Source organism: Mytilus trossulus, unplaced genomic scaffold, assembly GCF_036588685.1.
Source record: "Mytilus trossulus isolate FHL-02 unplaced genomic scaffold, PNRI_Mtr1.1.1.hap1 h1tg000210l__unscaffolded, whole genome shotgun sequence".
Taxonomy (NCBI): domain Eukaryota; kingdom Metazoa; phylum Mollusca; class Bivalvia; order Mytilida; family Mytilidae; genus Mytilus; species Mytilus trossulus.
The window spans coordinates 3,073,093-3,090,317 of NW_026963310.1; the positions used below are offsets into that span (position 1 = coordinate 3,073,093).

At 31.9% G+C, this 17,225-nt stretch overlaps 1 protein-coding gene across 1 annotated transcript; it reads left to right on the plus strand.

The window, feature by feature from the left end:
- The first annotated feature begins 7,544 nt into the window (after positions 1 to 7,544).
- LOC134700942 (fibrinogen-like protein 1) lies at positions 7,545 to 16,221 on the plus strand. Its single transcript, XM_063562089.1, has 5 exons — positions 7,545 to 7,626; positions 8,811 to 8,935; positions 12,956 to 13,046; positions 14,444 to 14,608; positions 15,956 to 16,221. The coding sequence occupies exons 1-5, from the start codon at positions 7,545 to 7,547 to the stop codon at positions 16,219 to 16,221; spliced, it is 729 nt and encodes a 242-aa protein (XP_063418159.1).
- The last annotated feature ends 1,004 nt before the right edge of the window (positions 16,222 to 17,225 follow it).

Here is a 17,225-nt window from a genome sequence, read left to right on the forward strand (position 1 = left end):
TTATTTATTGAGGTCTCAAATCTGTTGTTAGTTATTTAACAGATATAAAATAACTTCATAAGGTATGCCCGTGCCATGTGCAGGATGCCCTTGTAAATTGAAATGTTCCTAATTAAGGTGGTACCCAACACTTTGACTAAAATTAATTTGGCTCGTTTAATTTTCTTAAGATTTTTACAAAGTATTTACTTTGACCCATTGACAAAAATATAAAAAAATCAGAAAATTTGAACCAACTGTTTTATCAGAAAAATTACACTGGTTATATAGCAGTTTGAAAAACACTAATTTTGATCATTGAGAAGCTTAATATTCCCTTAACAACACAACGTAATTAAAACTTTTAGCTGATATTGCAGAGTTATCTCCCTGTAGTGTTAGGTACCACTTTAAGGTAAATAAATTTATGTCAGTAATTGGACTGTGTTTGGCATGCCCAGGCTTTGTCCAGGGTACCTTTGTACTTTGAAATTTTCCTATTTGAAATTTAAAAAAAATAGCCACTGGACTGTTTATGGTATGCAAATGCCAATCCTTAAATTAGAATCATTAAACATGCAAGTTCATTTCAAAAAGCTGTTATACAAAAAATATATTCTGTTAACAATTCATAAATTTATTTAAAATACCTTTTAAGACATTTTTCTTTTTTCTGCTGTAAATATTAGTATCATTTCCTATTTGAATTCTTTTAGATTGGTGAAATTCGGGTGAATTAAAATTTCCTACCATGAAAGCATCATCAAGAATTGACTAGAATATATCAAAATCCTTTCAAGGAAAAGTTAATTTATTGCATAATATTTTTTAAAACTGTCTATAAATCACATCCGTTGATTACCTCTTTATTTTTTCTATTTTAGGGATTGGATATATTGTAATGATCTACAAACTGACCCCCCCTTTTATTACAAGAGGTTGTGTAAGACTTAGTTATTAACTTTGCACATTACTTATACCAACTCAACATATGTTACAGTTAATGGTATAGTTTCATTTACATAAATATTTGGTATATGAGATTGGTAAATGTAAGCACATGTGGAGGAGTCAACATACATTTTGTGTACGAAGTGGGACGTCTGGTTTTAGAGGATTTCTTTCGTTCAAGCACATGACAGCTGTTTCAGAGGTTATATGTCGGTTGGACTCCTTCTAGTTTTACTTTTAGCATGCCAACATTTCATTTTTATTTCAAATTGTTGTATTATCGGTCAATGTTTACAAACTCCCGATGTACTAAATTCCATAGAGGATGTGTATTCGAAAGTTGACTTTGCGCATGTGCGTACTTGGATGAAAATAGAAGGAAACTTTCAGAGGCTCGATATGGGTAAATTTATCCTGATTCTATATTTGGTAATAGTTTTCAATGAAATAAAGTTTATTTGAGGTTTATTTAATGAAAGCTGTATTATATTGGTAGTAAAAAGAAGTAACACGGTGTTGGGATGAAAATACGAGATTCTAATCGTTACCTAAGAGATGGCGAATTTCGCGCCACTCTTAGCTGTAACTATGGGGACACTATGGGAACAGCTAAATTTTAGCAATTGCTATAGCTACATAGCATCGTCATATAAAAACAAGAGCGTTTGGCTTATTCGGGGTTCTGGGATTCGACAATCAGAGGATAGGACATAAGGAAAAAATTACAGAATTCACAAAAAGAAAAGGTACAGAGAAAATTTATTTTATTTAATGACTTTAATATAAAGACATATACATATATTTTATAGCTTATTTAAGCTTTAAAATTACTTTACTGAGGTGATTCTCACAATTTATTACAAATTTCAAGAAGAAACAAGCTATTCAGGACGAAAATATAAATTTATACTTCAACATTAAAGTGACTGAAGTGAGTTCTAGTCGGACATAATTCCGAAAAGAGAACATTTGCGTGCATATATTTATTCATATACGGGGTTAATCTCGATATATTGATTTGATATAAGGCTCGAATATTTCGTACAAGGCTCGAATATTTGGTACAAGGCAGACTAACCCGTTTAAAAAGATTAGCTCATGAAGTCAAAGTAAAGAAAAAGACAACTAAAGAACAAATTAACTTTATTGTAACGTTTGAAATCCTGTCATAAAAATAGCATTAGAAGTCAAATAAATCATATATTGTATACATGTATTACATTATTTCTCGATTTGATTAACGTATTTTCCCAATCCCATGAACCACATCCTTATTTTATTAGTAGAATTAAATGTGTCACGTACACGCTACCCAAACCCGTGACATATAAAGTGGTGGCAGCGGTGGGATATAGCTTCGTTTATTAAACTTGCGAGTTATTTCGTGAGATCGAACTATACAGCCAGATGAATAAAATTTAGTGAACTGTACTGTAATAAATTTTCAAGCGATTTTGAAATTTTTAACGTTTTAGATTTAAAACTTTTGGAAGTAAAATTGGTAGGTTACGTACGTTATTTTCTCAAGTTAATTTGAAAATACGACTCGTTTTTGGAGAAAGGATATAAAGAAATTATTTTGTTAAATGTGCCTGAATAACGAAAATATTGGAGGACGAAAGCCAGCAAGGTCACAAGAAGACAAAGATAAAGATTACATTTCAGAAATGGAGGTGTGTGAATCACAAGACGAGGATTATGATGATGAAGAAATCAATCAACCTACGGCAAATATCCTGGAAAGAATGAATGAGGGTCACGAAGAAAATGCCGATAAAGAGAAAACCGGCAACTTAAAAATCTTCACAGCAAGTTCGGACAACGCTATTTTTAGACGTGAAATATTAACACCTATAAACGGAACTGTCATGACAGCACAAGAGGAATTAAGCAACAGTTCAAGAGCGACAGGAAGTCTCCAAACAATTACAGAAGATTTTGGATGTATGGACCAACACAGTACTGAGAGGCTCAAGACAAGAACACCTTTAGAAGCAGAGGGTCAACAATTATTACATGAGAGATTTGTAAGTAGATGTAATGAAGATATCCAAGCTAGACCATTAATGAATGCACACAGTCACACGGACGAAAAGGGAAACGACAGACAAAGAACAAGACAACACAATGGACCTGAGAAGGACATTTTTAGGAGACCAGAAAGAAATATAGAAAACATGCATTACCAGAACACAAGATTTCAAGATTTTCAAGATTTCTCAGGCCAAGGAGATCGTGTTCCCAACAGGGAAACAAACAGACAAAGAAGCCAAGAATTCAGGACAGCAAACCTACACAGACAAGAGAACACGTTTGCTGCACCAAGGCAAGAAGTAAGACATTATGGAATTACAGGCTTTCAAGACTACTACATACCAAGACCTACTGAGTACAGACCTTTATCACAACAGCCATCTTTGGTGACAGATAGACAGACACACACAAGTGACAGGACAGTAAATAGTTCAAATCCGAAGTTAGGCTGAGGAGTATGCTGCTGAATTGAAGAGATTGCACCACAAAGCTTATCCCAACAGATACAGACAACAAAGAAAAGAAGATCTGCTTGAGAGGTTCATGAGGGGTATATTAGATGAAGAAGTTAGATTTTTTGTGAATTATGTAAAGAAACCAGACGAAATAGACGAAGCTGTATATTTAGTAGTTGAATGCTTGTGTGAGAAAAGATCCAATAAATTTAAAGAGCCAAATGAGAGGAGAAGTCAGGAAAATGTAAGGAGAGCAAGTTCACTTTATGAGTGTAGTGATAGTGAAAAAGAGATTGAAGGAGGAGAAGAAGAAACATGTGATACAGCATATAGGCTAAAGGGAGCACACAATCAGAAACAAAATGGTCTTAGTTCTTCAAGCAATGAAGAGATTGACCAAAAGTATTAAATACATGTACTAGTATTAATACAGATTTACTGAAGTTCATGTGTTTACATATTCCTGAATTATACAGTTAAACAGTTTATATTTGGATTAAATGTGTTTGAAATAGTTGTGCATGTTATTATGTAATGATTATTGTTCTATTCATTAAATTGTAAAAGTTTATACTTTTGCAAAAGTTATATGTTTGTTTTATTAGAAGTTGAAGAAATAAAGGTTCGACATATGTTGTTTTTACTGATGTTAAAAATGATAGACATGGATGTTCAAGAAGACAGTAAAATAACTGGTCCCTTTTAAATGGTGACAGTAAAGATATGCTACCGTTAATAGTTTTAAGTATAAATAATAGGAAAAGTTTTCAAGATAAATTGAATGCTGATTTCTGAATGACTAAAGTGGAATTTAGTTTCCGGTAATTGAGGAGTGAAAATAGTTCAGAGGGGCTATTAATTATTTTATTTTCGGTTACTGTGAGGGACCTGGATGTTAATTCCCACTTGCCCAAACAAGACCATGCGTTGAAGATGTTTTATATGAGTTATAGACGGAGTTTTATAGAAGCTCAAGTAGTGAATTTTGGTTGCTGTGAGGGACCTGGATGTTAATTCCCACTTGCCCAAACAAAACCATGCGTCGAAGATGTTTTATATGAGTTATAGACGGAGTTTTATAGAAGCTCAAGTTATTTCATTTTTGGTTACTGTGAGGGACCTGGATGTTAATTCCCACTTGCCCAAACAAAACCATGCGTCGAAGATGTTTTATATGAGTTATAGACGGAGTTTTATAGAAGCTCAAGTTATTTTATTTTTGGTTACTGTGAGGGACCTGGATGTTAATTCCCACTTGCCCAAACAAAACCATGTGTTGAAGATGCGTTTATGAGTTATAGACGGAGGATTATAGGATTTTGTTTTGTGATTATGTTTTGTGGTTGCTGTAAGGGACCTGGATGTTAATTCCCACTTGCCCAAACAAAAACCATGTGTTGAGATGTTTTGTGATAGTTATGTTTTATATGAGTGTTAAATAGTAAGAAGAGATGTTCTTACAGTGAATATTTTGAGAATTTGGTTACCGGTAATAGTAATTTGAATATAGCAAAGGACTTGGATGTTAATTCCCATTTGCCTGAGCTTTAAGAGTACCCAAATGATAGGGGTGAATGAAAATGAGGAACTTTTGTCATTCAGAGATCAGACCCAATTTCAGAGATCAGACCCAATTTCTCAGAGATCCGACCCAAATTAAGAGATCAGTCCTAGTTTCAAAAGTTTTTATCTGGTTCCCGGTTGTAGGTAGCAGTATAAGGTATTAATCATACCAAGGTCTAATATGGCACCTTTGTATATATTTTAAAAGTTTTTTAGTGTATTAGAAACAGGGAATTTTACTTAATGTAAACTTCTTATGTTTTTCAGATGGCTAATGAACTAAAAGGGCTGAACCAGTGGTTAAGGGACAATTATAGAAAAAAAACTGCAGATAAAGACAACAGAGAAATTAGAGAAAATAGGGATAATATGGATAATAGGGACAATCATAGAGACAGCAGAGAATACCGAGATTATGGAGACAGAAGAAATCATCCATATAGATAGATAGATACTCACAAACAGTATATATAGTCAGTGATTAGACTTCAATTGTGACAAGTTGTTTTATGACAGTGACATTTTCCGCATCATATATATATATATATATAAATGAAGTCAACAGTTTTAATGTTTTATGTCTTTATTTAAATTTGAAGTTCGGAGGACCTCACTTAAAACAGAGGGTATTGTAATGATCTACAAACTGACCCCCCCCCCCCTTTTATTACAAGAGGTTGTGTAAGACTTAGTTATTAACTTTGCACATTACTTATACCAACTCAACATATGTTACAGTTAATGGTATAGTTTCATTTACATAAATATTTGGTATATGAGATTGGTAAATGTAAGCACATGTGGAGGAGTCAACATACATTTTGTGTACGAAGTGGGACGTCTGGTTTTAGAGGATTTCTTTCGTTCAAGCACATGACAGCTGTTTCAGAGGTTATATGTCGGTTGGACTCCTTCTAGTTTTACTTTTAGCATGCCAACATTTCATTTTTATTTCAAATTGTTGTATTATCGGTCAATGTTTACAAACTCCCGATGTACTAAATTCCATAGAGGATGTGTATTCGAAAGTTGACTTTGCGCATGTGCGTACTTGGATGAAAATAGAAGGAAACTTTCAGAGGCTCGATATGGGTAAATTTATCCTGATTCTATATTTGGTAATAGTTTTCAATGAAATAAAGTTTATTTGAGGTTTATTTAATGAAAGCTGTATTATATTGGTAGTAAAAAGAAGTAACACGGTGTTGGGATGAAAATACGAGATTCTAATCGTTACCTAAGAGATGGCGAATTTCGCGCCACTCTTAGCTGTAACTATGGGGACACTATGGGAACAGCTAAATTTTAGCAATTGCTATAGCTACATAGCATCGTCATATAAAAACAAGAGCGTTTGGCTTATTCGGGGTTCTGGGATTCGACAATCAGAGGATAGGACATAAGGAAAAAATTACAGAATTCACAAAAAGAAAAGGTACAGAGAAAATTTATTTTATTTAATGACTTTAATATAAAGACATATACATATATTTTATAGCTTATTTAAGCTTTAAAATTACTTTACTGAGGTGATTCTCACAATTTATTACAAATTTCAAGAAGAAACAAGCTATTCAGGACGAAAATATAAATTTATACTTCAACATTAAAGTGACTGAAGTGAGTTCTAGTCGGACATAATTCCGAAAAGAGAACATTTGCGTGCATATATTTATTCATATACGGGGTTAATCTCGATATATTGATTTGATATAAGGCTCGAATATTTCGTACAAGGCTCGAATATTTGGTACAAGGCAGACTAACCCGTTTAAAAAGATTAGCTCATGAAGTCAAAGTAAAGAAAAAGACAACTAAAGAACAAATTAACTTTATTGTAACGTTTGAAATCCTGTCATAAAAATAGCATTAGAAGTCAAATAAATCATATATTGTATACATGTATTACATTATTTCTCGATTTGATTAACGTATTTTCCCAATCCCATGAACCACATCCTTATTTTATTAGTAGAATTAAATGTGTCACGTACACGCTACCCAAACCCGTGACAATATATATATACCCTAAAGTCTAAATTTATTTATATATATTATATTATGTTTTTCGTGAAATTTTGGGTCAATGCTGTAATAAATACAATATAGATTTCAAATTGTTGTTTAAAATTTATGGCAAAGGGAAATAACTGTTTTTATGTTTTAAAAATTAAAAATTAATTTAAAGGAAAACTTAATTTATTGTATAATAATTTTTAAAACTGACTATAGTGTTGATGAATGTTGAATTGATGATTATATTATGTTTATTGTGAAATTTTGAGTATGTGTGCTGTAATAAATATAATATGGATTTTAAATTGTTGTTTAAATTTTTGGCAAAGGGAAATAACTGTTGTTAGATATAGCTCCTAAATTGATTAATTACAGTAGAGAGGTACAGAAATAGGTCTAGGTTGGTAAAAACTAGGTCGAGTATGAATCAGACTAGGTCGAGAAAGGTTCAGACTGGTCGAGTATGGTTCAGACTAGGTCGAGTATGGTTCAGACTAGGTCGAGTATGGTTCAGACTTGGTCGAGTATAGTTCAGACACACACAAAATGGTTAAGTACTGGTCGAGTAAAGGTCGAGTACAAGTTCAGACTGTTAAGTATGGTCCAGACTACAGTCGAGTACTATCGAGTAAGTTTCAGACCAATTCAGACTGGTCGAGTAAAAATCAGTACAGTCGAGTACAGATATAGGCCATTTCAGACTTTTTCTGGTTTGTAGTGATAGAACATGGTATTTAGAACGAGCATATGAAGAAGTCAAAAGTCTAGGAAATATTTGGCTCATATTGCAATGTAAAACATTGTTATCAGAAAGTATTATCGGTTATTCGTTCTTCGTGTACTCAATATGCCACAATACAAGGTTCGACCCACTATTTGTTTCTTTAAAATCCGGTACCAAGTCAGAAAAATGACCATTGGCATATTATACATGTTATATAGCGTTTCTGTTTTTGTTACATTTTAATATTGCGTTTCTGTTGTGTCGTAGTTCTCCTCTTATATTTTATGCGTTTCAATCAGTTTTAGTTTTATTGTTATTTTTCTCAATCTATTCATGAATTGAGAACAGCGGTATACTACTGTAGCCTTTATTTATGTATAAATCGCCTGCTAGGTAAAATAAATATTACGGATGTTCTGCTCCTTTTGGGTTTGAACATTTGTCTGATATTCTGATTTATGCATGTAGTTCTAATAGAAACATTTGCCCACGAACCTATGGTTTTCCTGTTCACAATTTTATAACATATTGCAATTGTTTAAAAGCCGTTTATGAAAATCTGAAGAAAAACAAATGTTCATAGTTAAGAAAGGAAAATGATGACAATGCTATTTATGAAAAGCGAGAGAAAATAATTTCCCTCGAGTTTTCTGCTTTTTTAGTTCTTTATCGAGGCTATTTATCAACTGTTTATTTATATCTAGTTATCAAAGGTACCATGATTATAATTAAGTACGCCAGACGCGCGTTTTATCTACATAAGACTCATCAGTGACGCTCGTTTCAAAATATTTATTAAGCCAAATAAGTTACAAAGTTTAAGAGCATTGAGGATCCAAAATTCTACAAGTTGTGCCAAATACAGCTTAGGTGATCTATACATGTACCTGGGATAGAAACATTCTTTTTTTTTCGAAAAAAAATAAAAATTTTGTAAACAGGATTTTTTCAAATATGACCACATTGTTGATATTAAGTACAACGTTGAAAAAGTTGTAAAAGCGATTTCAGAAACTTTTTATTTTGTAAAAGATGAACGAACATCCTTAGGTCATATACAAACACATATCCTCTTTTAATATTATCAGACATTCTACCACGTGACTGCAGTGATCTTCCAATAGGAAGCCAATCAGGAGTTTATACTATAAACCCAAAAAACAAGACGTTTGATGTTTACTGTGATATGGATACAGCAGGATTTGGTTGGACTGTAAGTATAGTGGACACGAAGTATTTTTATTAAACTATTAATGTAATTTATCACATATGTTGTACTGATATGTACGTTTTTGCATGGCCAATAATAGCCGGAAGTCAAGGTTGGTTATCAGCCTTCGGGGACGATATCTATATCAGCCCTGGAAATCCATATCAAGCCCCGAGTTTAAATTCCGGTAACTTGTCAATCAAAGACTATGTGTAAACAAGTTGAACACAATGAAAAGAAATTGAGAAAGTTACGAATCTGCTGTAGAAGAAAAAAAAGTAGAAATCAAAGGGGAAATCACAAAAGTGTTCGTAAAATTTTGACGTCATAAAGAATTAAGAAATCATATGATGCCACACTGGAATGAGTAGTGATATAGGATTCTTCTTATGCATTTTTTAACATTTGTAATGTAACATGTGTAACACTTTAAAGTTGTTTAATATTTGCAATTCTTCGAAATAATATATTTATTGTTAATAATTTCTTAAACTTTTCACAAAACGTTGTGTACCTACTATGATACGAACTTTTTTTTAACTCACAGCGATACATTATTTTTTTTTATCGTTAAACATCTTTTTGATTTTTGAAGAAATATCAAACATAAGTTGATGTAAGCTTTTTGTTTTCTCTTGCTTTAAAAAATGTGATAAATAAATTATTACATGTCATTTTCCATATGGTCCATGGTATCAGCCCACGACCCATATCAAGCCCTCTGGCTTGATATGGGAGGAGTCTAGGGCTGATACCAGGGCCATATGAAAAATGCAATGTAATAATCTATAAATATCAGTTGATACGTCCAGAACAAGCTTTATGTTTGGATAGGGTTTTTTTCTGTGTGTGATATATTTTATAAATGTTTGACGTTTCTGTGGGTTTTTTTCTTTGTAAATTTTGAAGGAAAAATACGAAATTTTTGATAGCTTTCTGTATTTTGAGGCTTTTCTTAGTCCTCTCAAATTCAACCATCTATACAAAGTATTGCAACATTTTATCAATAAAATCTAAAGTCATATTTATTGTTTTGACTTTCTTACAATTGCATTGATGTGTCAAAAAGAATAAAAAGAATAGAATATAAATCAATTGTTTAAAATAAATTGTTAACGGTCTTTCCTCTCCAAAACATGATTGCTTGATTGTTTGATTGATAGACGGATGGATGAACTGATTGATTGGTTGATTAATTGATTGATTACTTGATTGATTAATTGATTGATTGATTGATTGATTGATTGATTGACCTATTACACACGTGAGATATGGTAGCTTGAAACAAGCAAACACGAACAAATGAGATCCTGGACCCGTATTAAACACATGGGACCACAACATGCATGTAATGGTTGGTTTGTTGGTTATTGGTTAAACACATGGACAACGCGAAAAGAGAATTGAGAGTCAAGTGTCCGTGTTTAAACACGGAATACGTGAAAAGGGTATTGACAACCCACGTTTAAACACTGAGGACCTAGCCCCTAGGAATAGGTGAAAAGCGCATTGAGAGCCTAGATCCCGTGTTTAAACAAAGGAGATCTAGCCTCAGGGGAACACGTGAAAGAGACATTAAGAGCATAGTGCCCGTGTTTAAACACAGGAGACCTAGCCTCTGGGAACATGTGAAAGAGACATTGAGAGCCTAGTGTCCGTGTTTAAACACAGGAGACCTTGTCTCTGGGAACACGTGAAAGAGGCATTGATAGCCTAGTGGTCGTGACGTGTTTAAACACGTGAGACCTAGACTCTAGAAATACGCGATAAAGGAATTGAGAGCCTAGTGTCTGTGTTTAAACACTTCGGACCTAGGCTGTAGCAGCACGCGAAAACGGGTCCGTGCAATATTTTAGTTCTATTGAAATTATGATATTTGTAGAAACATACAAAGATATATTCATCATGTTCAGGCCTAAAAAAAATATCCTTGCATCTTCCATTATAAATGTTTTTTTATAGGTCTTCCCAGAATGTGTGTCGTGTCGTATTTGGGCGATTTTCAATAAAAGTGAAACTTTCAGACCTAAAAAAAATGGAAAATCAACTTGTTTAAAATTTAATTTCAAGAGTTATATTGAATACCCCTATTATAGACCTGTTTGTAAACAAAAAAGTGCAATCTTAAATATTCTTTGAAATGATATTATTTTCATAATTTGTGTACTGTTTCTTCTTCTAAACACACATATTTTTTGCAATTTTAAATGTTTCTTATAGACATTCCAGTTTGTTTACTTTAAATACTAGAAAAATCTTATTTTTTTCTGAATTGGAAAACTATTTTTATCGATAAAGATTAGACAGTACTATACATATGAAGGTACAACTCATGTCACGTAGTGGACATTTTGATGCGTTTCGTAGTGGACAATATAAAAAAAAGATGTGGTATGATTGCCAATGAGACAACTATCCACAAAAGACCAAAATGACACAAACATTAACAATTATATGTCACCGTACGGCCTTCAACAATGAGCAAAGCCCATACCGTTTCGTAGTGGACAAATATATTCATATATTCCACGGAAAAGTGGAAAGACCTAATTAATACCCGTACGAAATAAGTAGTAGGATTCCACCCAGACACTAGTAGGAATGAAGTAGGAATCCACCTAGATTCAAAGATTCTATATAGAGAGTAGACGGACATGGAAAATGAACAAAAGTCTGACTGGATTTTTTAATATTCCTACTTCAAAAATCCTACTTCCTAGGTGGAATTGTTAAAGTCTGTATAGACTTTTTTTTTGTTTTGAAAATTTGAGTTGATTATTTATTTTCCTACTACATGTTTAAGATTCCTACAAGAATTTATTTATAAATTCCTACCAGAAAATCTTTCTACCTGGAAAGTTATCTTGAACTGGATTCCTGTTTGCAAATGACACAGATTTTGCAATGTTAAATGCAAGCAAGTTCCAGTTCACAAATTCAAAAGTTGGAACGAAAAGATTGAAAAGTTGTGTTGGAATACAATGATGCAAGCTAGGGTCACACAACATAACAATGTAGAAATGTAAGAAAATATCATGGCTAATCAAGACTAAAGGTAATTCTTATACATTCAAGATGATTTTTTTATCTGCCTGCCAAAAATATTTAGTAATCAATTAATAATTCATTAATAGTGCATAATCTTACTCATTATTTGTTCTTTAAACTAATTTAGATCTACACGTACTTTATGTATAACACTTTCTATAGCTTGCATATATTGCATGCAGTTTCCTTAAACATTTCAAAGTCTATTTTTTTTAAAAAGGCATTGATTCCATGAATTTCCTTTGTTCTTTGTTGTTGAGATTCAAACTTATCATTGACCCAGTTGTGTATTTTTAAATATACACTTACATTTTGTATATTTTTAGATTCCTACCAGAACAAATTTTTTTCTGAGTGGAATTTTGAAAAATTCCTACCAGGTTTTCTAGTAGGAATTTTATTTTCCTATCAAAATTATTCCTGCTAATTTGCATATTCCTGGTAGGAATATACAATATTCCTACTTAGAAATTCCTGCTAATTTAAATTTTTCGCCTATTTTCCGTGTGGATTCCTACTACTGTCTGACTGGAATATCACTCTTTTCTGGTAGGAATTCAAAGCAATTTTCCTACTATATTCCGTGTACATTCCATACAGATTGTTTCATACAGGTACAATTAACTCTTTTTATATCGAACTATAAATATGACTTGTATAAAATCAATTAATGTATACCCTTATTTAACTTCATCGGAAATGCCAAAAGGCCACACAAAAATAGCCCATAAAAAATAGCAAGATATGTTTGATAACGTACATACACCAATTAAAGATACCAGGATTAAATATGTGTACGCCATTCGTAACTCGCTGTAAATACAAGAAGTGGTCCTAATAAAACAAAACGCATACTACAACTAGTCAAACAATGAATTCATTTTTAAAAAAAAAGACAAACACAAATCTTGTGAGGTGACGGGAATGTATTGTATTTAATTTTATAAAAAATATATTGATGTTATTTTACCAAAGGTTTTCCAGAACAGAATTAATGGAACTGTCGATTTTAACAAAGGATGGTGTGATTATGAAATTGGTTTTGGAAACTTGGAGTTTTGGTTGGGTAATTTTCTTAATATTTAATAATCGTACACTTCTTTTAGTAAATTAATTTGGGTTTTAACGCGTTGACTGAAGGACATTTTAAATATGAAATCACTAAAATTAGCATTCAATCCTTAAAATTGTATTTCTTCACTATGAACGCGAAACACGAGAACTATCAAGTTTTTTTCATTTACCTGTGCTCTTTAAAGTGGAAACGTTTGTGAACATGTATGTTTTCATTTTTAAATGAAGAATAACGCGAGATTGATTATCGTCTAATAATGAAACCATACATGTAATTTGATTATAACCAATTGAAAAATAGGTTTTCCGTTCGGCACAGCTATAGTTAATGCAGATTAGATAGGTGTTTTTTATCCAATTTTATACACATGTATCTCAGGTTTATTTAAAAATAATATGATAGGAAAATGATTTCTAAGGATAAGAATTTCAACAAAAGCCTTATGTTTGGTGTGAAGATTAAGATTTGAATGTAATACTAAATAGGCTTTTACTTTTGAAAAACATAAAAAGTTAACGTTTCTTTTTATAAAATATGTTGATCAGGTTAGATTTACAATACGGTGTGATCAAATCAAATTGTATTCAGAATGAAACATTAAGGATATATGTGATCATTCCCCACGAGATCGACTCACTTTACTTTTCTTTTCACATGTTTCAATCTGTTACAGTTGGTGCATTGAAGAACATTCCATTCCAATCTAGGAGCGTCAGAGTTATTTCTTTTGAAATAAGACCTATAGTTCTTAAATAAAAAAATGATACTGATATAATTAAATTTTATATGTCAAAGATTAAATCAGAATAATGATTTCAACATCAATCCAAAACAAGGTGTGTTTTACAAAAAAGATATTCTCTTCACAACATATGAAAACAGTAATTAACCAAGAAAGGTATTTTGGTGTGCTATTATTTGCTGCTGTGGTGTTGCCCTATGGTGTTTGTTTATTATTGAGTAACTTTAACAAATGAGCTCATCAAGTATAGACATTTTAAGGACAGTTTAATTTTGTTCACTTTTCGCAAATGTGACCTACAGAATTAAACTATTTACCAGATTTTTTTTATAACATAAGTAACACGACGGGTGCCACATGTATATCAGGGCCTGCTTACATTTTCGAGGCACGTGAGATCACCCCCGTGTATTTGTTGTGAGGTTCATGTTGCTTAGTCGTTAGTTTTCTATATTGTGTCTTGTTTACTATTATTTGTCTGTTTGTCTTTTTATTTTTAAGCAATGGCGTTGTCAGTTTATGTTCAATTTATGAGTTTGACTGTCTCTCTGGTATCTTTTGCCTCTCTTTTAAATTATAGAAATGAAGAAAAAATAATTTGATCAATGGACATTCTTCTGTTGATTTAAAAAAAACTTTTTCACAGTAAATAAATTCATTAATCTTCTGACGTCATCCGGAAACTACAAACTTTACATTCACCTTAAAGATTTTGACGGGAATTCGAGATATGCAGAGTATAACGAATTTATTGTCGGTGATGCCTCAACACACTATACTTTGAAAATAGATGGATTTAGCGGAAATGCAGGTAAACCTTTTGAGATTTTTTATCTAAAACAAAGTGTGAGATATTTTTCATACCGGTGTTTCTAAGCGCAAAATCATATTATGAAATATATATTCATTTTAGCATCAGTAGAATGAAATTGATATTAAAGGCTATATTATGTTTGTTTTTAACATTTCCAAAGTTTTGTAATCAATCCATGATACTAAATAATGCATTATATATTATATGTAATTACGGTACCCAATTCCTAAATGATTCCTTTATGCTGACGTCTTTGTATTAGTTAAAACCATTTCTAGAACCATCATAATTGGAAACTAAATTTAAAAGTACTTTATTATTCTAGATTGGATTGTAACAGAACACATTACAAGTTCAAATTGAATATCTATATGTACATTTTGAGACAGAAATGTTTTTCATTTAAATAATTCACAAGTCGACGACAAAACCACCATCCATGTCTCAAAACGGGATAACGACAAAAAGTGAATAACAGTCCATAGCAAATAAAAGATTCAGCAACATCAGTCCCACCAAAATATCGGTTGTGATCTCCGTTGATCCTGATGAGTACTAAGGCAGATTACGTGCCGCTTATGACACTATTCTGTTATTTTGTTTGGTAGGCAAGCGCTGTTGGAATGTTTGTTTCACAGAAATGAAACGTACAGAACGTTTTTATCATCTCCTTTGTTACAAATAGCGACCGCACCTCATTTTCAATTACTCGATGCGAGTCAAGATATGAGACAGAATATACTATATCTGTTATATACCTCAAGTTGCAGTCAACCTAGTCCTTGAGTTCTGAATAACACAGTGCAGGACATCATTTTATAGTAAATATAGGTGTGTTTCTTCTTAAAACACGATAGTTTTGTTATTTATGTTGATCGTTTTGGTTTATGAAACAAAGTTAACCCAATTCTTTTAATTTGTCTAAAAGTTTATTTCATGAAATGCTAGTGTAAAGTTAAGAGGAGATGAATTTTGTTAAGTACTGCATAGGGAGAACGACTTTGATTGCATTTGACGAATTACAACTTTAGAACTTTAAAGTATAAAAAATATCTAAGAATTAGCAATACCAAGCAAACAATAGTATTAAGTGATAGATGTTTTATTACGACTTTCATTTCAATGTAACTTCACCATGCAATTAAATGATCTCATTCCAAAACACAATTGGTCTCATTAACATACTTAATTACTATATATCGATATCCGAATTCAGGGAACAAAAACGTGATCTTTTAATTACATTGTTGTGTTACTCGGTAATTGTGTAGATTTCCCTAACTCGATAAACTATATACCTTATGTGTATCTACAACATGTCCGTGTTTGTTTTATGTTGTATAGGAAATAGCATGATGGTTGCTGGTTATACAACCAACAGCATGATGTTTTCTACCTCAGACAAGGATAACGACAAAAGTAGCACATCATGCGCATTCCGGTATAGCAGTGGATGGTGGTTTAATGCTTGTTTCACATCCAATTTGAATGGGGCATATTTACAAGTCAGTGATGTTGTCTCACCTGCAGCCTCTGGAATCAATTGGTTAACAATTACAGGAAATCATAAATCGCTGAAGTCGACTACAATGATGATAAAACAAAAATAAAATAAAAAACTCGTTTGTAGAAATGTTAAAGTTTATTTAACCCGAAACATTTAGTGGTTTTAAATAGTATATTATTCATTTACAAGCTAGAATTGATAATTCATTGGTGAAAAGTATTAAATAGTGAATGACAAATAATTGATTTCAAATGAGCGAAAGATACCAGTCTGAGCAAAAATAAACCCCATTAAAAACTGGCAGTGATCCCAGGTGCTTCGGAAGAATAAGCAGATCCTGCTCCTCATGTGGCACCCTTTGTGTTGTTCATTTCTATTTCTAAATATATTTACATGTTTGATCATCTATTGTCAAATGATTAATATTCTCTTATTTGAGTAATAATGGTAAAGTGCATAAAAAAATCTGTTTTTCTGCTTACAATTGCACATATTCGTGAAAAATACAGCATTTTTTTCAAAAAATGAATAGCCCGATTGTTATTAGCTGAGAAGGTACAAGCCTATGTAATTTTGAAAAACTTACAATTTGCAAGGATTTTAATCCCATTATAAAAATATAGGGGGTCTTTTTCAATGTTGGATTTTGAAGAAGCAGATAACAATTGTTTTAGATCTTCAATGAAATGATTTTAGTTTTGACCTTAACTAAAATCTATATTTAACATTTATTTCTTTGCTTTTTTTTTTGGATAAAAAGTTAAATGGGTTAGAGTCATATTTTCAATTTAATTCAGATTAATTTTGATAATCATAAAAAAACCTTGTAATATGTTTTTTGTGTTTATAAAATATATGTTACATTGCTCTACATAAAATTTAAAGACATTAATACATGTTATATATGACGAAATTTTAGAAAATCCAAATTTACCTTTCTCCCCAACTTTTGGATAAATAAATGATATTAATGTAGCCAAATGGTTTCCAAATATATCTGTTGTACATATTAACCCCAAATGTTTGTTTCTGGCTATCTTCGTCTTTGTTTCTTTTTCTCATTTTTCAATTTTCAATATTGTTCAGTAAAATTTATGTTGTTTATAC